This window comes from Watersipora subatra, chromosome 2, assembly GCF_963576615.1.
Source record: "Watersipora subatra chromosome 2, tzWatSuba1.1, whole genome shotgun sequence".
NCBI lineage: Eukaryota > Metazoa > Bryozoa > Gymnolaemata > Cheilostomatida > Watersiporidae > Watersipora > Watersipora subatra.
The window spans coordinates 64,753,205-64,773,309 of record NC_088709.1 but is presented as its reverse complement, the minus strand read 5'-3'; the positions used below and the strand labels follow the sequence as shown (position 1 = coordinate 64,773,309).

The following is a 20,105-nucleotide window of genomic DNA, read 5'->3' as shown; positions in this document are numbered from 1 at the left end:
GAGAATCTACAAAGCACCTGATTGTAAACATGGGTTTGGGCACATTCCATTCAAACCTTTACTACAATGAAGCCACTGTTGAATGTTTACACAAAAAGAAGGCATCGCACATGATTTGAACTCAGACATTTAGCATAGTAGGCATTGGCACTACCAACTGCACCACTCATTCACATTGCATTCCACAGAGAAATAGTGAATATACTTATTACACAGGATGATTTCTGACGCACGCTGGACTTCCTGGGCACTAGCTTACTATAACTAGTTTATTATAATATAATAACATTATATTATAATAAACTACCATTATGATACTAAAGCGACCTTCTACCTTACAAGGTTTACAGGGCTTAGCAGCTGGTCATACATTATATTTAATAAAATAACTCAGCCTGATGGATTCAATAGCCCAAATGTCAAACTAATGGGGGCGCTTTGTTATCCTTTCCCATGCTGTCTAGCAGCGTTGATTGATTGCGAAACAGTGTGTCGTTGGTTTTTCTCACCAAATCCTTCCTTATCTTTCTTTATCTTACGCCATACTCCTTCTTTTTTCTCTCTTTTTCCTTCTCTTACACACGCTTTTACCATCCCAAGCCATATCATCCTGATGCAACGGCCCCAACTATTGCTCTCATCTCTGGCCTAAATAGGGCCTCCCTAATCTCACTGTTAACATCTCATTTGCAAACAGTTGACCTACAAGCTGTACAGCTATGACCAACTGAATCTTTAGAATCCTTACACATTATGAATAACCTGGTTTTATCAAATATATATTATACACTAAGGTCTTCATTGAAATTGAGATGTTGAACTCTTTTGCAGATGTTGAACTTTCGGGGCACCCCGAGCAACTTTCTAACTTAAGCACTCACCACTTGTTCCATTCGTTCAACTGTCGATCGAGATACACCATGGAGGATGATTAACGATATTTGTGCATTGCTTTCTCATGATTTTATTGTCTGTATATATGTAAATCTCAAAGTTGGCATGTATGTGTGTAGTTCGGTTTGTACAGCTATAGCTATTAAAACTTAGGAACGAAATATCCGTTTCAGGCTGGATTTGATCTTGGAACCTCCGATTCACCAGGCAAACGTCTTACCAATTAAGCTACATGCTATTAATGGATCCATTGGGCTATATATGTTGCTATGTGAGTTAAAACATGCATAGCATTACGTTACGGCACAACTGCACTAAAGCTTTCTCTCACGGCTCTTATTAGTAAGTTTCACAACATTAGCTTACTCAAATTAGCCTTTGGCAATGTGCCAGGCTAATGGCAAATGACAGGCAACTACATTACCCGTGACTGCTTATAAGCTGATTTTAATAGCTGTGCAACGCCGGGCATTCTGGTAGTTTGTTCTATAATTAGTTTGGGCCTATTTTATTACATCATTTTGATGGAAAGATTAGAAAGTATATTGGTATATAGGTAGGTATATACCAAGTTGCTTCCTCTTATGAATGAAGCAGCATATTTATTCTTCAGCAGAAGATTGCATGGTGATGTCATCCATAAACACTCTCACATGTATGCTTGATTTGCATTCCATGACACCCTCTGTGCCTCTAACAGCAACTTGCATATGCCAACATAAACAGCATATAACACAATCCATTTGTATGTCTACTGGTAAATTGTACCATGATGTTGTGAATGAATGAGCAGTGAATTGCCTTTGAAACCTAATATAGTACAGTTTAACCACGCTCTTCGAAAACCAGAAACTGCCAATCGCAAAGCCAATCTCGGTATGATTTAATGAGCCATAGGCATTTGCAAGGTCTACCATAACCAGACAATATTAAGATCTCCCTTTGACTTCTTGGAATCCTTGATTGCTGCCAATACCATGCTCATATGTTCCAGGCAACCAAAAAAACCTGTTATGCTAGCCTTTTGAGTTGACAAGTTCACATATCCGTGTTCTATCATCGTTACTGCTAGCATCCATGGTCTATCATCATTACCCCTAGCATCCATGGTCTATCATCATTGCGCCTAGCATCCATGTTCTATCATTTTTACCCCCTAGCATCCATGGTCTATCATTGTTACCCCTAGCATCCGTGTTTTATCATCGTTACCCCTAGCACCCATGTTTTATCATCGTTGCCCCTAGCATCCATGTTCTATCATTGTTACCCCTAGCATCCATTTTTTATCATTGTTACCCCTAGCATCCGTGTTCTATCATCGTTACCCCTAGCATCCATTTTTTATCATTGTTAACCCTAACATCTATGGTCTATCATCGTTGCCCCTAGCATCCATGGTCTATCATTGTTACCCCTAGCATCCATGGTCTATCATCGTTGCCCCTAGCATCCATGGTCTATCATTGTTGCCCCTAGCATCCATGGTCTATCATCGTTGCCCCTAGCATCCATGGTCTATCATTGTTACCCCTAGCATCCATGGTCTATCATTGTTACCCCTCGCATCCATGGTCTATCATTGTTGCCCCTTGCATCCATGTTCTATCATTGTTGCCTCTAGCATCCATGATCTATCATTGTTACCCCTAGCATCCATGGTCTATCATCGTTGCCCCTAGCATCCATGGTCTATCATCGTTGCCCCTAGCATCCATGGTCTATCATTGTTACCCATAGCATCCATGGTCTATCATTGTTACCCCTCGCATCCATGGTCTATCATCGTTGCCCCTAGCATCCATGGTCTATCATTGTTACCCCTCGCATCCATGGTCTATCATTGTTACCCCTAGCATCCATGGTTTATCATTGTTGCCCCTAGCATACATGGTCTATCATTGTTGCCCCTAGCATCCATGGTCTATCATCGTTGCCCCTAGCATCCATGGTCTACCATCGTTGCCCCTAGCATCCATGGTCTATCATCGTTGCCCCTAGCATCCATGGTCTATCATCGTTGCCCCTAGCATCCATGGTCTATCATTGTTACCCCTAGCATCCATGGTCTATCATCGTTGCCCCTAGCATCCATGGTCTATCATTGTTGGCCCTAGCATCCATGTTCTATCATTGTTGCCCCTAGCATCCATGTTCTATCATTGTTGCCCCTAGCATCCATGGTCTATCATTGTTACCCCTAGCATCTATGGTCTATCATTGTTGCCCCTAGCATCCATGGTCTATCATTGTTGCCCCTAGCATCCATGTTCTATCATTGTTGCCCCTAGCATACATGGTCTTTCATTGTTGCCCTTAGCATCCATGGTCTATCATCGTTGCCTCTAGCATCCATAACTATTTTATCTACAACTATGGTATCATACGACCCTTAGTTTCCACGACTAGTTTGAAAGCAGAAGTTCAAATTCCAGCAACAGATCAAAGCATGAACAAAGTTTACTGCTAATTCCATAATTAAAGCCAAACTGGCCAAAATTTCAAACTATGTACAGCAATTTATAAATAGTATTTATTATACAATATGAAAATATTGCATATGACAACATGAAATATATGAAAAAATCAAAAGGGCAAGGCATGGCTGCATAAGTTTGGAGTTTGGCTCAGTACTGCATCTCCATTGTTTCATTATAACATTGCGGTAGAAATTACCCAATAGTTTAGTTTCTATTTTATCTGTAGAATATAATAGCGTCAATTTTGTGGGGAAATTATATATTCAATATTTTCAGAAAAAAAATTTAATTCCTCATTACTGGAGCAAAGGTAATACTATGCAAAAAAATTAAGCAGTGCACAATCTTATGGACCACGGTCTAAATGCATAACTAAGGTCAAGGTCTTCACAAAAGACAGTCTACTTTCATATAAATTACAAATATTTCAAAAAATAAGTCTATGAACAACATGGCACAAAATCTTTTGAAATACGATGCGTAGAGCCGTCTGAATACGGTAATTGTACTTTGTATCAACAGATGAATATGCTAGATATATTACCTGTTAATCCAGCAAGCAAAAAAACATATCAATGAGTAAAAAGGCAAGCCGAGGTACTAGTACATATAATGGCACAATCAGGTTACAAGAGAGTTTGGAGCAGGAGGTGACAGGAGATTGAGGTAGCTTCTCATCACAATAGCACACACTAAAACATAGAGAGTACAGTTAGTCTATAGTAACACATACAATTTGGTTAAAAGGAAACCAAGGCCAGGACTTAGCGAGTCATAGTTTTTTTTTATTGTTAAACCACTACATGTAACTTCTTCTCTCACTAACTAAAATACCCATCGCTACTTGAGTAAGTTTGCCTCGAACTTACTGCCTCTCGATCTTTTCTACCTACACACATGTATCTATTAGTCTATCTCATATGTTTGTGAGCAATCCTTCAAATACCGAGTATGTCTGCTTAGTTTACTGCAAGCAGGAGCTGTGCATGTTTTTAAGAACACAAACAATGGCTCTGCGATCTTGACTGAACATTTCGGAGTTCAGTGGCAAAAGAACCTCAACAACTGGAGACATGCCCAGATCAGGGAGCCGTTTTTGTCATCATCATTGGCCTGCGTGAGTATTGAACCCTCAACCTGTTGTTTGCTATGCACCTAGACCCCTCGGCCACGACTGCTCTTCAAATCTATCTCATATGATCTCTGTACCCATGCCCTTTGTAGACAGTTTAATCGCAGTGCTTGTATCACAAAATACCTTAAATCAGAGATCATGAGAAGCTGCAACTACAGAGTAAAAAGCAAATGACTATGTAACCTGGTTAAGTTAATTTAATAAATTTCACACAGATAAAAACATATAAGAAGAGAGGCAATCAGTAGAAAAGAGAAAAGCTCCCAGCAGTGAATTTATAAAAAATACTAGGTGAACTATCCAGCGGTGCACGAGTGTTAAAAAACAGCTTATAAGCAGTGACAGGTAATGTAGTTGCCATTGGCTAAATTGATTAAACTAGTATCCATATTGCTAAACTTACTAATAGGAACCGTGAGAGCAAGCTTTAGTGACATTGCGCGTAACGCAGAGTCGCTATGCGTATTTTCACCCAGATAATGACTCATATCACTCGATTCCATTGCATCTCGTATAGCCTAATGGGTTAGCTTCTCACTTTGTGAATGAGAAGTTCCAAGATCAAATCTTGTAAGATACAGATTTTCATTGCACGATTTTAATCATTACAGCTGGACAGACCAATAACAAACTTTGAGATTTATATAAATCGAAATTGTAAGTACTAACCGAGTTTGAATCTTTTCGCTGTCTTTGCCGCGGAGAATGATCATATTGCTCTTCCCTAGGCTGCTGCCTCTGCCGATGTTGGTGTTGGTGTTGAGGCTGCCGCTGGCGTTGCTGTTTATCCGCTGACCTCTCAGCCTGCTGGTGCTGAACCGCTGCTTGGCGATTCTCTTCCTCCTGCAGTCTCTTGGCAAAGGCTTCACTGTAGAAAGCCAAGAAAATAAAGCTCAAAAACAAGCTAAAAGGACAAACCTACCTATACTTTAAATAACAAACAAGAGAAAACAACTCCAAATTATTTTTGGTATTGCATCAGCATATCAAATCAACACAGAGTTGAACATCTATTGAGTTCCCACAATTCAGTGTGCATAAAAAATCATTACTAATTATACTAGGGGTATATCAATACAAAATTAATCAATGCTGCAGGCGTGACAAATCCCAAGACTAACAAATGAGTAACAGAGACAAATAGATATAAGATTGAGTAAGAGAGCAGGAGACATTAATCCCCAAATAATCTCCATTCTAGAATGCCAAATATGCTCGAATAGTGGTAAGTTATGAAAACCCTTTGCGTGATCGAGTCATAGAGTTATTATACTTGGTGTGAAAACTCATTATCTAGCATTAGAGTACGATCTCAACTTGAGTAATTTGGGCAAAAATGACTTGAAAAGGAACTTACTCCGTCTCATGAGAAGAAGCTGCAGGTGTGGCATGAGCCGCATCTTCTTCATTGGTCAGTGAGAGGGCCAATAACAAACTGTAAACCAAAGACTAAAATAGCTTTTTGTCTCAAACGATATCTATTCTATCAACAGACTATATTGATTTCTTTTAAAGTGAGCAAACTGCTCTATTGGGTTCATTTTGCCAAAACCTTTTGGTAACCAAATATTATGCATCGAGCAGATAATTATTATTTGTGTTTGATAATGCACCTGCCTCCACCTGACAAAATATATAGTAAACCTCTTCATAGAGGTATGACAAAATTTAATGATGAAATATACGCAGTGGAATCCCGGGATATGGTTGCCCTAGGATGCAGTTTCGCAGGTTACTACGTGGAATATGTTTTTCTGGCCTTGGTTACAGTATTCTCCCGCGTTACAGTGTAGCAAAAAAATTAACAAGATGCTTACTGATAAGATACATTATTGGTCGAAATCCTCCCACAATTGCAAGAGAGCGATTTGAAAAGCAATTCGCTGTTTACTGCTAGCTACAGTGAAACATGGATAACTCGCCCTCGGATATAGCGAACACATGGTTAACTCGACTGGATTTGCTTGGTCCGTTCCCACGCAATGATAAATGGCTCTATATAACTCGAATTCAACACTGTTATAACGAACTGTTTTTTGCCCAACGGCTACCGAAACAGTTGCTATCGCTTTAGAAAATCACTTTATTCCAAGCCATAGAGGTAAACCTCAACTTTTCGTAATTCATAAGCGTCGTTATTACCTCCATCGGCAAAATATTTTTGTCAACGACTGTTCTAAAGGTTTGGTGAAATTTGATTTATACTTCTATACGATGAATAGCACGGGCTAGCCGGGTCACGCGCGCAAGGATTTTCGCCACGCACATACAAAACAAAAACAGCATGTTGTTTTTGTTTTGTATTTGCGTGGTGAAAATCCTTGAGTGCGTGACCCGGCTAGCCCGTGATGAATAGTTTTCCGACGTTGATTCCATGTTGAATTAACGTCGGAATGTTGAATGTTTAAAACGTCTTAAAAAATGTTGTAATCAAACATATACGTTGCCTTAGCTAAAAAAAAATTCATCGTTTGACCTAAACACAAAATACGTGTGTACATTCAATAAGTATCCATTCAAAAAGCGTGAGTGATATACAATGTACCGTAAAACCGCGTAAAACTTTTAATTGAACTGCCTCGGAGTGTTGCTCTTAACGAATCCCAGGTAAAGTAAGGTAATCTTTGCAAAAACTTCAAGAAAGATCGGCAAAATTGATTGTGGGTAAAACGCTCAAAAGAAAAAGATGTCTTTTCTTTGAGCATTTCAGCAACGATCAAGTTTTGCCAATGTCAATCTAAAAAACGTCCTGGCAATAACATCACCTCAAACAACAAACCAATCTCAAGTGATAGAAAAATCTCTATACTTTTTGATAAAAACGTTTTGAACTTTACATTAGAAGCATTTAATTTGAAACAAGCCATTTGTGCTTTTGATTTATATTATAGTTTGTATATGTTCATGTATCTACTAATAAATAAGTAAATACATGGACTTGTGACAGTGCTCTGATAACTTGAACACTCTGATAATTCGAACACTTTTGCTCGGTCCCTTGAAGTTTGAGTTATCCGAGTTTCACTGTATATGAAGAATCAGCAGTAGGTTGCATCATGTTTACCTTGTGTGAGTGTATACAATATCGTATTTACCTTGTGTGAGTGTATACAATATCGTATTTACCTTGTGTGAGTGTATACAATATCGTATTTACACAGTGCGTTTAGTGCTTATGTCAAACTTTAATTAGTTAGCCATGAGTATCAAAGTTGCTAGGGATTGTAAAAGAAAAACAAAAAGATGGTTCTATGGAAACAGCGCTAAAAATAATAAAAAAATAATAAAGAAGGAGGAGACAACAAACGTTATCCACAGAGATAAGGAAAGCTATCGGTTGGTTTGAAAGCCTTGCCAGATTTATTGCACATAAAAAACACACACAAAAATTATCCTAAGTAATCTTACGAACAGTGTTAATGACAGATACAGGGGTAAGTAATTTCATAAATATTTTGAGCAGTTGCTAGAAACAGGCTTCTTTGCATAAGTATTTTTCCAAAATAGAATCATCATAAAGCATAAGTGTTAAGAGACCCCGCCAGACGGCGATTTCGTCTTACAGTCCCAATCCAAGAACAAATTAATGTCGTATGTCAGGGTGCCCGTGTATTAAGATAAGCAAAGGTTTGACACATAAGCTAGATATTCTTTATGAGAAACATTAGTTAAACAAAAAGTGGACAACGCAATACAAATGACAACTTAGCTACTCGTGTGTGCTTGGCCTCAGTGTGCTAATCACTAATAATATCTTTACTGAAGTCAAATCTTTGCCATCTTTCGACTACATAAACCTAGTAAAACAGTTAAATCAGTCATACACACTGATCAGGTCAAACTATCAATCATACGCACTGATCAGGTCAAACTATCAGTCATACGCACTGATCAGGTCAAACTATCAGTCAACGCACTGATCAGGTCAAACTATCAGTCATTTGCACTAATCAGGTCAAACTATCAATCATACTCACTGATCAGGTCAAACTATCTGTCATACACACTTATCAGGTCAAACTATCAGTCATACGCACAGATCAGGTCAAACTATCAGTCAACTCACTGATCAGGTCAAACTATCAGTCATACGCACTGATCAGGTCAAACTATCAGTCATACGCACTAATCAGGTCAAACTATCAGTCATACGCACTGATCAGGTCAAACTATCAGTCATACGCATTGATCAGGTCAAACTATCAGTCATACGAACTGATCAGGTCAAACTATCTGTCATACACACTGATCAGGTCAAACTATCAGCCATACGCACTGATCAGGTCAAACTATCAGTCAACTCACTGATCAGGTCAAACTATCAGTCATACGCACTGATCAGGTCAAACTATCAGTCATACGCACTAATCAGGTCAAACTATCAGTCATACGAACTGATCAGGTCAAACTATCAGTCATACGCATTGATCAGGTCAAACTATCAGTCATACGCACTGATCACGTCAAACTATGTTACACCTTGTCGAATGGTTATCGTTGTCTATTAAACTAAACCAAGCAGCAGAGTTTAAACTACATACAGCTGGCTATATTTTCTTGTAAAAAATTGCTGTTCTAATATCTCAAGTTGTAAATAGATCTCTTGCAAAAAAGACAAGTTCACGCCGGTGAAAACTTCTAGAAATTGCTCCCACCAACCAAATTAAAATGATACATCTTATTTAATAATTTTAGTGACATTGACATAAAGTAATAGATAATAACTTTAAGGTTATTAAAATTATTCATGAAACACTCAACTCGAGCAATGTTTCCTTTTAAAGGTTGACTTGCAACAAAATTCACATTACAGTTATTTGGTATCATATGATTCACCATGTCTTACTCTGTTGTGTTGTAGGTGCCAAATATGTGGAAATGTGATTACAAGCTCTTAAAAGCTCAAAAATGAACAGTTAATCGCAGCCACGCAACACCGCCGTAGTTTGGATTCTCTTTCCAAAATGGCTCAAATGTGACGCATTTGTGAGAGATGGTTTCTGTTTACACTTTCATGCAACCTTATTCGTCAAAATATTTTCACAAATATACTTCACGCATTCAATAAAACCATGTCTATTGTTCTTACACGTCTGTTTTATCGTCATTGTAATGCTGTCACTTTTAGCACTGATATTTTATAACTTACCGTAAAAATTCATTTAACTTTTTAACCTTACCTCGAAGGAGTACATATAATTGTCTGATAATCATGACGAGCCTGTTGGTCACCTGTGATAATCGAAAAGTGCTGCAAAAGTTATTTGAGAAGTATTGGGTCACATGATCAGATTACGACTCGCCGATTAGACCAGGCCGAAACAAAACTGTGAAGTAGCGAGCATCTATATTTGATACGGGGTCTTTGGTAAAACCCGAAGTGTTTGTCATAAACTAGTGCTACGATAAATTTTATATTGAGCTTTGTATTGGCCTTTCAATTCACGTAAAAACATACGTGACAAGACGATAACCAAATTTCGTGGTTACGTCATCGAAATAAAGAGATTCCAATCTACCGTGGCTTTTTTGTTTTTGAGCTTTTAAGAGCTTGTAATCACGTTTCCACATATTTGGCACTTACAACACATCAGAGTAAGACATGGTGAATCTTTTGATACCAAATAACTGTAATGTGAATTTTGTAGCAAGTCAACCTTTAAACATAATCAAACGTCAACTTATGATCAGACCGCCCCTACATATGAATTTCTCGACACATGGCGTGATATTTAGGCCTATATTTGTCTCAACATAACATGGTAATTTCCAATATAAAGCATCCAAAATTATTCGAACCATTACAGTGTTCTGAGCAAAAGTAAAATAGCTGGTAAAATTTATAAATTGAAACAAAAGTAATAAAAAATATATAAAATAAGTCAATTTAAACAAAATATAGCTTAATTTAGAGTAGGTTCTCAGGTTACCACCGGTCTTACACATTGCCTACTAAACATTTTTTACAATGTGCTACCGCCTTCAGGGGATCAGTTGTCACTTCTTTTATTACATTTTAAGAATTATTTTACGTCTACAGTTACTGTAACTATTATTGTTATCATTATTAATATTATTAGCTCGTTTTCTAGTACTACACATACATACTACGTACTGAAATGACTCCTCACTAGAGATAAAGCAAGTACAATCCCTTAGTTGTCTTCTCCTGCACCAAAAATCACCTTCTCAATCACCTCCACTACCTACTGAGCTAATATGCTCACATCTAGTCTAAATGAGAGCAATGTTGATCAAGTGAGCACAAATCCTCACCAGAGTGATAAGGACATTCACTCTGAAAGCCAACAACATTCATTTCCTATAAGTTCGTGTTGATATGCAATAGAGTTAATTTTAATAGACTGCCTATGCTGCAATTCATTGAGTACCTAATAAACAGAAACTGTTAAGTTATTTTTAGATCACCTAGTAAACAGAAACTAAAGTAATATTTAGATTACTTAGTAAACATAAACTGTGAAGTTAAATTTTACCACAAGTGAATAAAAGCATTTTTAGTGCGCCGAAATCTGCTGCCAAATCTTATCTGCAAGAACATATCATAAATTCACTAACAACTGCGGGTATCTCATGTAAATAGATATAGTTCACCTGACAGCCGACAGCCATATAGATGAGACAACTCCTACACAGCAACAGCAAATGTGATAAGTTAAAATAGAGCATTTAGTTCAGCTCAGTCAAACTGGTGACACTTACTCTTGGTCCACCTGCTCTTTGGTGTCTGCTGCAGCGGATGAGCTTGGCAGAGGCTGGAGGTTCTCTGGAATGCGAAACTCTGAGTTTACGAGCTCCCCGTCTCCTTCCACATTAGAGAGAGTCTCCCAGACTATCCTGCTTTGTCTTAAGTAGCCCTGGTCTGTGACAAGCAGGAATAAGTGATCCTGCAAATCAAACCGACTCTTGATTTCTCTCATTTAGGCTTTAAACATGATGGGAGCTGACTACTTTTTATTCTTTGAGTTCTGTGATACCCTTGAGCAATTCAAAGCTTGCAATGTGAACAATCTCAGTCGGTACACAGTCACAAGAGGCAACCGGATTATACTCTGCATACCTCTTACAATTTCAGGAGAATTGTAGAAGGTTTGGCTTACCCAAAGCCAAGCAATAACTGAGTAGGATAAGTGCTGAAGCGGGTGTTTGGCGACGCACCAATAAAAACAATGACCCAACACTGGTATAAATATTTTAACGTTTACAGGCTATGATAATCAAACACTTGCTTAGCTACTCATCGAATGTGTGCTAAAAATGTTTTAACGCATTAGTTTGCTGGTCATCGATAAAGTAGATACCATGTCATTCACAAATTTCTGAAAGCGGCATGTAGTAAATAATTCAAAGTTAATAGGTATGAGAATGATCACGCCCATGGTTATCTCTTGCCAGGGACAAGAAAACAGAAGAGGTTCATGGATGCAGTAAAGATAAAAGATTCCTGGAAATGATCAATGAAGATGCTGTAGATCAAAAATATGGAAAACGAAATGCTGTTGTGGCGACCATTAAAAAGATTAACACCGGTAGAAGAAAAAGAAAACGACTGAATAAGATAGAAAATGAGTGACGTAACAGAAGATATAAGCGTGACATCCTATGTCGGTGTTTCAGAAAACCTAACCAATTCAATTATTGATGCCAATGAAATTGACTTATAATCGCTACATCCTCTGACAGACCAGCGGTAATCATGCTGACAGACAGTCAACAGCAACGAGACTCTCTAATCAGCTCCACTAATTACACAATATTGGAAATTCTTCGGCAGCGGTGAGGTAAGTGACGAGTCAACATTGCTTGTGTGACTACTACCAGAGTCAGCGAGGCAGCGCTAGTTACAGCAATGGCAACCAAATTAGGCAGACTACTTGCAGCAGTAATTCTAACAATAGGAATTGCAACAGGTAAGCAAGTGACGTCAGTAGCACTAGTTTGTTGCCTTGTCCTCTATGTAAAGATGCATTTTTAAAACATACTGATACTCTACCTATGATTACTTGTATGTATATCATCTAAGTTATAAGATGATACTCTACCTATAATTACTAGTATGTATATCATCTAAGGCATAAGATGATACTCTACCGATAATTACTAGTATGTATATCATCTAAGGCATAAGATGATACTCTACCTATAATTACTAGCATGTATATCATCTAAGGTATACCATGATATTCTACCTATGATTACTAGTATGTTTATCATCTAAGGTATAACATGATACTCTACCTATGATTACTAGTATGTATATCATCCAAGTTATAAGATGATACTCTACCTATAATTACTAGTATGTATATCATCTAAGGTATAACATGATACTCTACCTATGATTACTAGTATGTATATCATCTAAGGTATAACATGATACTCTACCTATAATTACTGGTATGTATATCATCTAAGCTATAAAATGATACTCTACCTATGATTACTAGTATGTATATCATCTAAGGTATAACATGATACTCTACCTATAATTACTGGTATGTATATCATCTAAGCTATAAAATGATACTCTACCTATGATTACTGGTATGTATATCATATAAGTTATAACATGATAATCTACCTATGATTACTAGTAAGTATATCATGTAAGTTATAAATTAATACTCTACCTATGATTACTGGAAAGTATATCTCAAGCTATAGCATGATCTTCTACTTATGATTGCTGTTTTCTTTGATCTAAGATATAGCAAGATAGTCTACATTTGACACGCATCATCTCAACTATATTATGAGCAATCAATCTATATATATTTATATATCAGTTATATATAAGCATGTCTTTAGACTTCACAGTACTGTAGTTCTAGACAATATTTTAGGCAAGCCTGAGAGGCAGCAAGAAACAGATTGTGAACAAGAAAAAGCAATCATTTGCATAAATAAAACGAACAGCATTCGAGTGAGAGACCTGCGAATGATAGCAGAGGGGCAGCTAAAACAAACAGAACAGGATCTCTATTGCAAGTATGACTTTCTCACCATCAACTTTGTATCCAATAAAGCAAACTTAATAAACATTGTTAATATGCTATAACTGTGAACCTTATGGTCACAGATCTAAAAGTTACACAAAAACTTGGACATACTTTCCTAGTTTATTTTTGTTGTATTAATAGTTGCGATGATCGCTGATTATCATAAAAATTCAGTTTGGATAACCATCTTTAGTATATTATAGTCTATGTTTAGTAAAAGGGTTTTTAGCATATTTATTTAAAATATGTTTGTACCACAATCGCTCAAGCTTTTTTTTAAAAAAATTTGGTTGATTAAAATGAAGAGACCCGTATCAGACTACTAATTGTAATTATAAAGCTTCGCTTAAGTCAGAGAAAAAAAATTCTTTATTGTTGAGCTGTTTACAAAGATTCATATTCAAACAATGAATGCTTATCAAAGATATTGCACATCCATCTTCACAAACCTCTTTTATTATAAAATTTTAGTTGCCATTCGCAAAATCTTGGGTTTCACAATTTGAAGGTTTTCCCAATAAAATATAAATTCAAGTTGAAGAATAGCGTTAGCTTAACTATGGATGCCATAACTTAACTATTATAATAGTAGAAATTAGTTTCTTTAAACTTTAACACACCCATCTCTCTCACTTTCTCACTTTCTCACTTTCTCTCTCTCACTCTCTTTCTCCCTTTCTGTGTTACTTTGTTTCTCTCCTACACTCTTTCACTCTCTCTCTCTCTCTTTTTTCTCTCTCTTTCACACTTTTTACTAATGGATGTTTTTGTAGCTAACGCGTGAAATTAGCCTATGCTTAAGGATATATGTGCATTCATATTCTGTTACAGCCTGGCGCATGAGATGAAACTAACAAAGCTGGAATGTGTCAATGAAGCGATCATCAACTGCGACTATGAAACTGAAAAAAGCATAAAGAACAAGTACGAAGAGGTTATGAACGACTATGAGGGAAAATGTGCCGGTGTGGAGCCTGAGCCTAGCACAGCAGGTAAAACAAATACTGATTTGAGACTAAAAATTGCAATACTAATTTACCTAACAAACCTAAAGCTTAACATTCATTTGTCGAGTAAACTTGAATAGAATATACATTGATACCTCCATGGCCTCTAGAAAGATTATGGTAGGAGGATAATTGCTATTTTTATCAAAATCATCTTTTTATAATCTGTCCTAAAATTCAATTCAGAGTAGGTGTAAAGGTAAGGCCACACGTATCGTGTAATTTCAACTAATCAGGGAAATTCTATTCGTATGAAATTTCTGACCTGCCACACAGAGTTTCCCCACCACGGATTCGTACGAAACTAACTTTCAACTAGCCAATCAGAACGCGGTGATAAATTAAAGCCGATTCCGTTTCAATCATTTGCTTCAGTACAAACATGCGCCAAAGAAAACGACCTTCAACATTCAACTAACCTTTTCAACCGACCAATCAAACAACGATTCGTAGGAATTTCTGACGTTTCGTCCAATTCAGGATTCGTTCATCTTGCGCAACCAACGATGGACGAATTCGTCCAAATGTCAATTCGTACGAATCGTTTCGTCCAAATTTCGCTGATTTCGTGAGAATTTTGTCTCGTGTGGCCCTACCTTTAATCTAGATTAAAGATGAATGTACACAAAGTTTTAGTAGAAGTGATTAGAAAGTATTGGTATTTTTCTATTATTTGTGATTGTTTTTGATGTTTGAGGTGATCTTACTGCTAGGATGTTTCAAGATTAGAACCAACAAAAACGCTCAAATCAAGCGAAAGTGTGATTATGACATCTATAGTTGCTAAGAGACTGACAGAACAAAGATCCTTAACGTTACCACTTTAACGCAATAATCAATATCAACCATCGCAACGATAACAGCTGATGACATCATTTCACACATATATTTCTCTTGAGAATTTTAACCTCGATGAAGTTTTGTAGATTTTAATCTTGAAACTCCCTGGCAGTCCCTGACGACCCCAAACATAAAAAATAATCGCAAATAGTAAAAAAATGCCGATACTTTTTGATAAAGTCTACAACAATTTTGTGTAAGTTTTTCTTTAACAAATAGGACACACAGTGAGGAGGGGAAAGGGTTGATTATATCAGATTGTGATTATAAATCTTTTCATCTCCAAGCACCAACAACATAACCCAATCTTCCTAGCTCCGTAAATATACATTTCTGAACTGTCATTTGAAAGAGGATGGATGAGCGTACTCAACTACTTACACTGCAGGTAGAGGAGAGATCGGCAGGCTCACACTACTCAGCTGTATGCTAGTAATGTTGACACAGCATGAGGGCTAAGTGCTGGAGGAGTGAATACAAGTACTTCATACCAAACAAGATCAATTACGGCTGCTACGATTAGTGAAGACTGGCCAATGAACAGTCCTAGTTTACCTCTAGTAGGATAGAGTGTTGTATCCCTGTGTTGAAGCTGCTAAGTTAATTTACTGAGCTCAGCTTTTTGAATGAAATTTAAATCGTTAGCAGACAGAGTCTGCTGCTGTATATGGAAATAAAATATGATGACACCGTAGCAAAATACAAACAAATAGAAAGACGAATCGATAAAATTCTACAAATTGGATAAACAAGCCAACAGTGAGATCTTAAAATTAGATAAGTACAGATTCATTACAAAGATTCTGCAGTCTGAGAGAAGCTCAAAGTAAAAATTGTGTAAAGTGTGTCTAAAACATATCATTAGAAACAGAAGGAACTTTTAACAAGATACAATATTCTACTTAAAAGGAATAAATTTTGAATAAAGAACATATAATTAAGAACAAAAATGATACGAGCAAATACTAAATATTTAAACATGTAGTCTATGCTATGTTTCTGATAGTACTGCCTCACTTCACCATGAAGCGGGTTTAACAAGCAACAGCATGCATACCATAATTTGGTGAGTAATTTTAATTATCCAGATGTAACAAAACATTATGTAGATTAATTTTCAAAAGCACACAGAATCCATCTTTCTATTTCTTTAACCGCCATATTAAAGTGTTTTTATCGTTCATAATATTTTATTGTCGATAAAATGATAAATAAACACAAAACATTGAGTTACTTTCGAATCTATAAGAATTGTAAAACTTATGAGCATCAGTGTTTCATAAAATATGTTAAACTAAAAGCTTTTTATTTTAAGTCATATACATAGAGAAACATTTCTACCATGTACCTTTTATGTACATCACAATTTCAAGAGCTGTATTGCATGATTATGTGAAATCAGTCACTATATGGTGATGACAACTCCAGCAGGTTGAAAAAACTGAGAAATCCACTCTCCAACCAATGAAATCTTTCAGTCTTCCACAAACTATTGCCCAAACAAAATGAGGGCCCTAAACATAACTAGGGGCCTCAACACCCGGAATCTAGCATATTGGAGTAGTGATGTAAAACACTGAAAAGTAGGGTATTTCTACTGTAGAACGAGCTAACAACAGCTTTTAAAAACTGTGGTCTCGATCTAAAGAAAGTATTGTTTTACAGTAAATTTAAACCTTAAATTTAAACATTTAAACCTAAGACAGTCAATAGAGCCAAAGGCAAAACATTAACAATACATAGAACCTGTATAAATCTTTTTGCTGTTGTATAAGCAGTCACTCCATAACATATGAGCATATTAAATATAATTAATACTACAATGTGAGTGTTTTAGAGCTTATGAACATATCTCAAGACTCAAAATAATGAACTCAAAATGAAGCTAGCGTGAAAGGAATACCATAAAAAGATGAAAAAGTAAAATAATACTGCTAATATGTAATACATTAAATAATAGTAATAGAAACTACATGTACAATCAACCGCATCCTATGGTAGCATGAGATAATTGGCAGGTGACAGCAGGTTGCCCTACACATTTACATTGAGGACTTAGGTTAACAGAAATGACAACAAACTGTCAGTCGTCATATTTTTAAATGGTGAGTTTATGCAGCAGCAGTTCCAATAAAAGCATCAATGTTACCATTAATGGGGAGATTAACTCTATGAAGAGTTGGTCTTTAAACAATGGAAGTAAGGCTAATTAAAAGCTACCACATTTCATTAACTGAAGTAAGTGGGTAATCAAACATAGAAACATGATATTGTACAGTATATGAGTGTACAATCATTGGTAGACGCCATATTGAGAAGATGAGAATAATGTACAGAGATACCGGCTTATGAAGTTCGACATACACACCCTGCATGTCTAGACCAATCAGGTACCTTGAGAAAGTAAGAAAGACACCCAGCACAGGGACCCATCAAACAGAGAGAGAAAGCGAAAGATTTGGAGAGCGAGCGAGTGAGAGAAAAAGCGAGAGAGCAAGCAAGAGAAAGCGCGAGTGAGAGAGAAAAAAATGAGAGAGAAACATCGAGAGAGAGACATCGACAGAGAGAGAGCGCCATATACCGCATCGGGGAGCCAATCAGACAGCTCGAGAGACACCACAGCACTTCTAGAGTAAGCGAGTTACTATACAGACATGCCTCGCATTTCCAGGAAAATCAAGTTACTAGCCAGACATACCCGGTGCTTGTAAATGGTGCTAAAGTGATTGTTCCGGAAGAAGACAGCCATTTGATCTTCACCAAGAGTAGAAGAGAGCTCAGCGAGGCCGTGGTAGGTGAGCTGTGAGGCACTCTCATCGAGAAACATCTGGCCCAAGACAGCTGCAGCAAACAGACATAATGGGCTGTTTGACTACCAAAAATTACGTGTACATCTGATAAAATCCTGAGTTTTTAAAAATTATAGATGACATGAAATTACTGAAAGAAGGAAATATAAGAGAAATGGGTAGAGTTAAAATGGGAAAATTATGAAGACCACAAAAAACTGGGTACATACATACTGTCTTCTGCATTTATGCAGAAGTTGATAAAAAAAACTATAAAAGAATTTACTGCAAAATATACTGTGTAGCAAGAATGTGAAATACAGAAAATAACAATGGGGAAAAATGAATTTAGGCAAGTTACGTTACGTGGGAGCATGAGTAGGGAAGGTATCTCTCTACAAATGGATGTAGAAGATCAGATCGCATTGAAAATCAGACATTTACCAACCTTGAGTTGATTTGTCCACATCGATGTTCCCCTGATTTTCTATCACTCTCTCTACCAGTTGATTGTAAGTGAGGTTCCCAACAGCCTTCACCACATCAGGTAAAGACGCATCAACTAGCCAGCCATGGAATAGGGGAATATTGAGCAAATCAAAGACAACACACTCCGGTGTGTACTCAAAGTCTTTTACCCTGGAATTTTACAACAGAAATTATCAACTTACAAATAAATAAAATTTAAACCCATTGAATGAGTGATGAGAAATTAGTCTGAATGAGACTGGAAAACCCATGACATAATAATCAGAGAAAAAGTTGGAAAATCCATGAATTAATAATAATAGAGAATAACTGGAAAATCCATGGAATAATCTTGAAACAACTGAAAGTCATGAAATAATAATCATGGAAAAAGGAAAATCCATGAAATAATCATTGTAGAAAAAAGAGGCATCAAAACATGGACACAATCCCTGTAAAGGGTTGGATCACTTTTAAATGTAAAGTATGCAGAGAAAGGGTATTAGCCCGAGAGAACACTAGAATTCTGCTGAGTCCTAGAACCATAAATCAAAGCTTATTATATACTATCTTGAGTATAAGACCTGACCCAATGGTTTCCCTTGACATTTTGTCACATTTGTTCTATAGCTAAATTCTACAACTATACAAAGTTGTCGAAAAATCGTTATGCTTAACTGTTAATAATTTTAGCCATAATCGATAATCCCTTGCTTCTGATTGGTTGAAGGGTGCTTATAATTGATTATTCTCAAAACTAATTGAACACGCCATTTGAATGTTTGCAGTATCACAGTTTGTGTGCTTGAACTATAGAATGAATAAAATTTCAACAATTTGGGATACATTTCGAATTATTTGCAAGCTGAAGAAAATTTGAAGCATTTCAAAAAATGAAAACTTTTTAAATTTGAAAATTTTGTGGATTTTAGGAATGCCTTTTGCACAACATTACACTCAAGTCCTACTACCTAAACATTTTACAACTGCCAAAAATTCATGTAAGCTTATAACTGAATGGTAAAAATAATCTAATTTTCATACTTGAAAACAGAAATATAAACAATTAAGCTTTTCATCATTGATGTAATTATTATTGATGAGCAAAATATTGAAGAATGAGATATAAACAAATAAAATAAACAATTGTTTCTTATCTTATGGTGATATTTACAGCATTAAACAGTTTAATTGAAAAAAAAAACGTAAAAATAAATACTAAAGTAATACAAAAGCACAGAGATGGTGAGTCTCAGGATAGCTAAAACAATGAAGATTCAAAAAATTAATATAGCATACAAGCACTAAAAAAACCTAGAGAACTATATATATATATATATATATATATATATATATATATATATATATATATATATATATATATATATAACAATATATATAGAGAATATACACAACTTATCAAACAACTCTAAATTATATGTCAAAACTATATATATATATATATATAACAA

At 36.3% G+C, this 20,105-nt stretch overlaps 1 protein-coding gene across 1 annotated transcript in view; it reads right to left on the bottom strand.

The window, feature by feature from the left end:
- Positions 1 to 3,405: 3,405 nt before the first annotated feature.
- LOC137386970 (ubiquitin carboxyl-terminal hydrolase MINDY-2-like) overlaps positions 3,406 to 20,105 on the bottom strand; it is a 38,420-nt gene continuing 21,720 nt past the window's right edge. Inside the window, exons 6-11 of the mRNA XM_068073219.1 lie at positions 18,614 to 18,804; positions 18,075 to 18,217; positions 11,233 to 11,417; positions 5,867 to 5,944; positions 5,179 to 5,377; positions 3,406 to 4,066 (exon numbers count right to left, since the gene is read on the bottom strand). Coding sequence (XP_067929320.1) covers positions 4,052 to 4,066; positions 5,179 to 5,377; positions 5,867 to 5,944; positions 11,233 to 11,417; positions 18,075 to 18,217; positions 18,614 to 18,804 — 811 coding nt within the window. The 3' untranslated portion in view covers positions 3,406 to 4,051. The remainder of the gene's footprint in view (positions 4,067 to 5,178; positions 5,378 to 5,866; positions 5,945 to 11,232; positions 11,418 to 18,074; positions 18,218 to 18,613; positions 18,805 to 20,105) is intronic.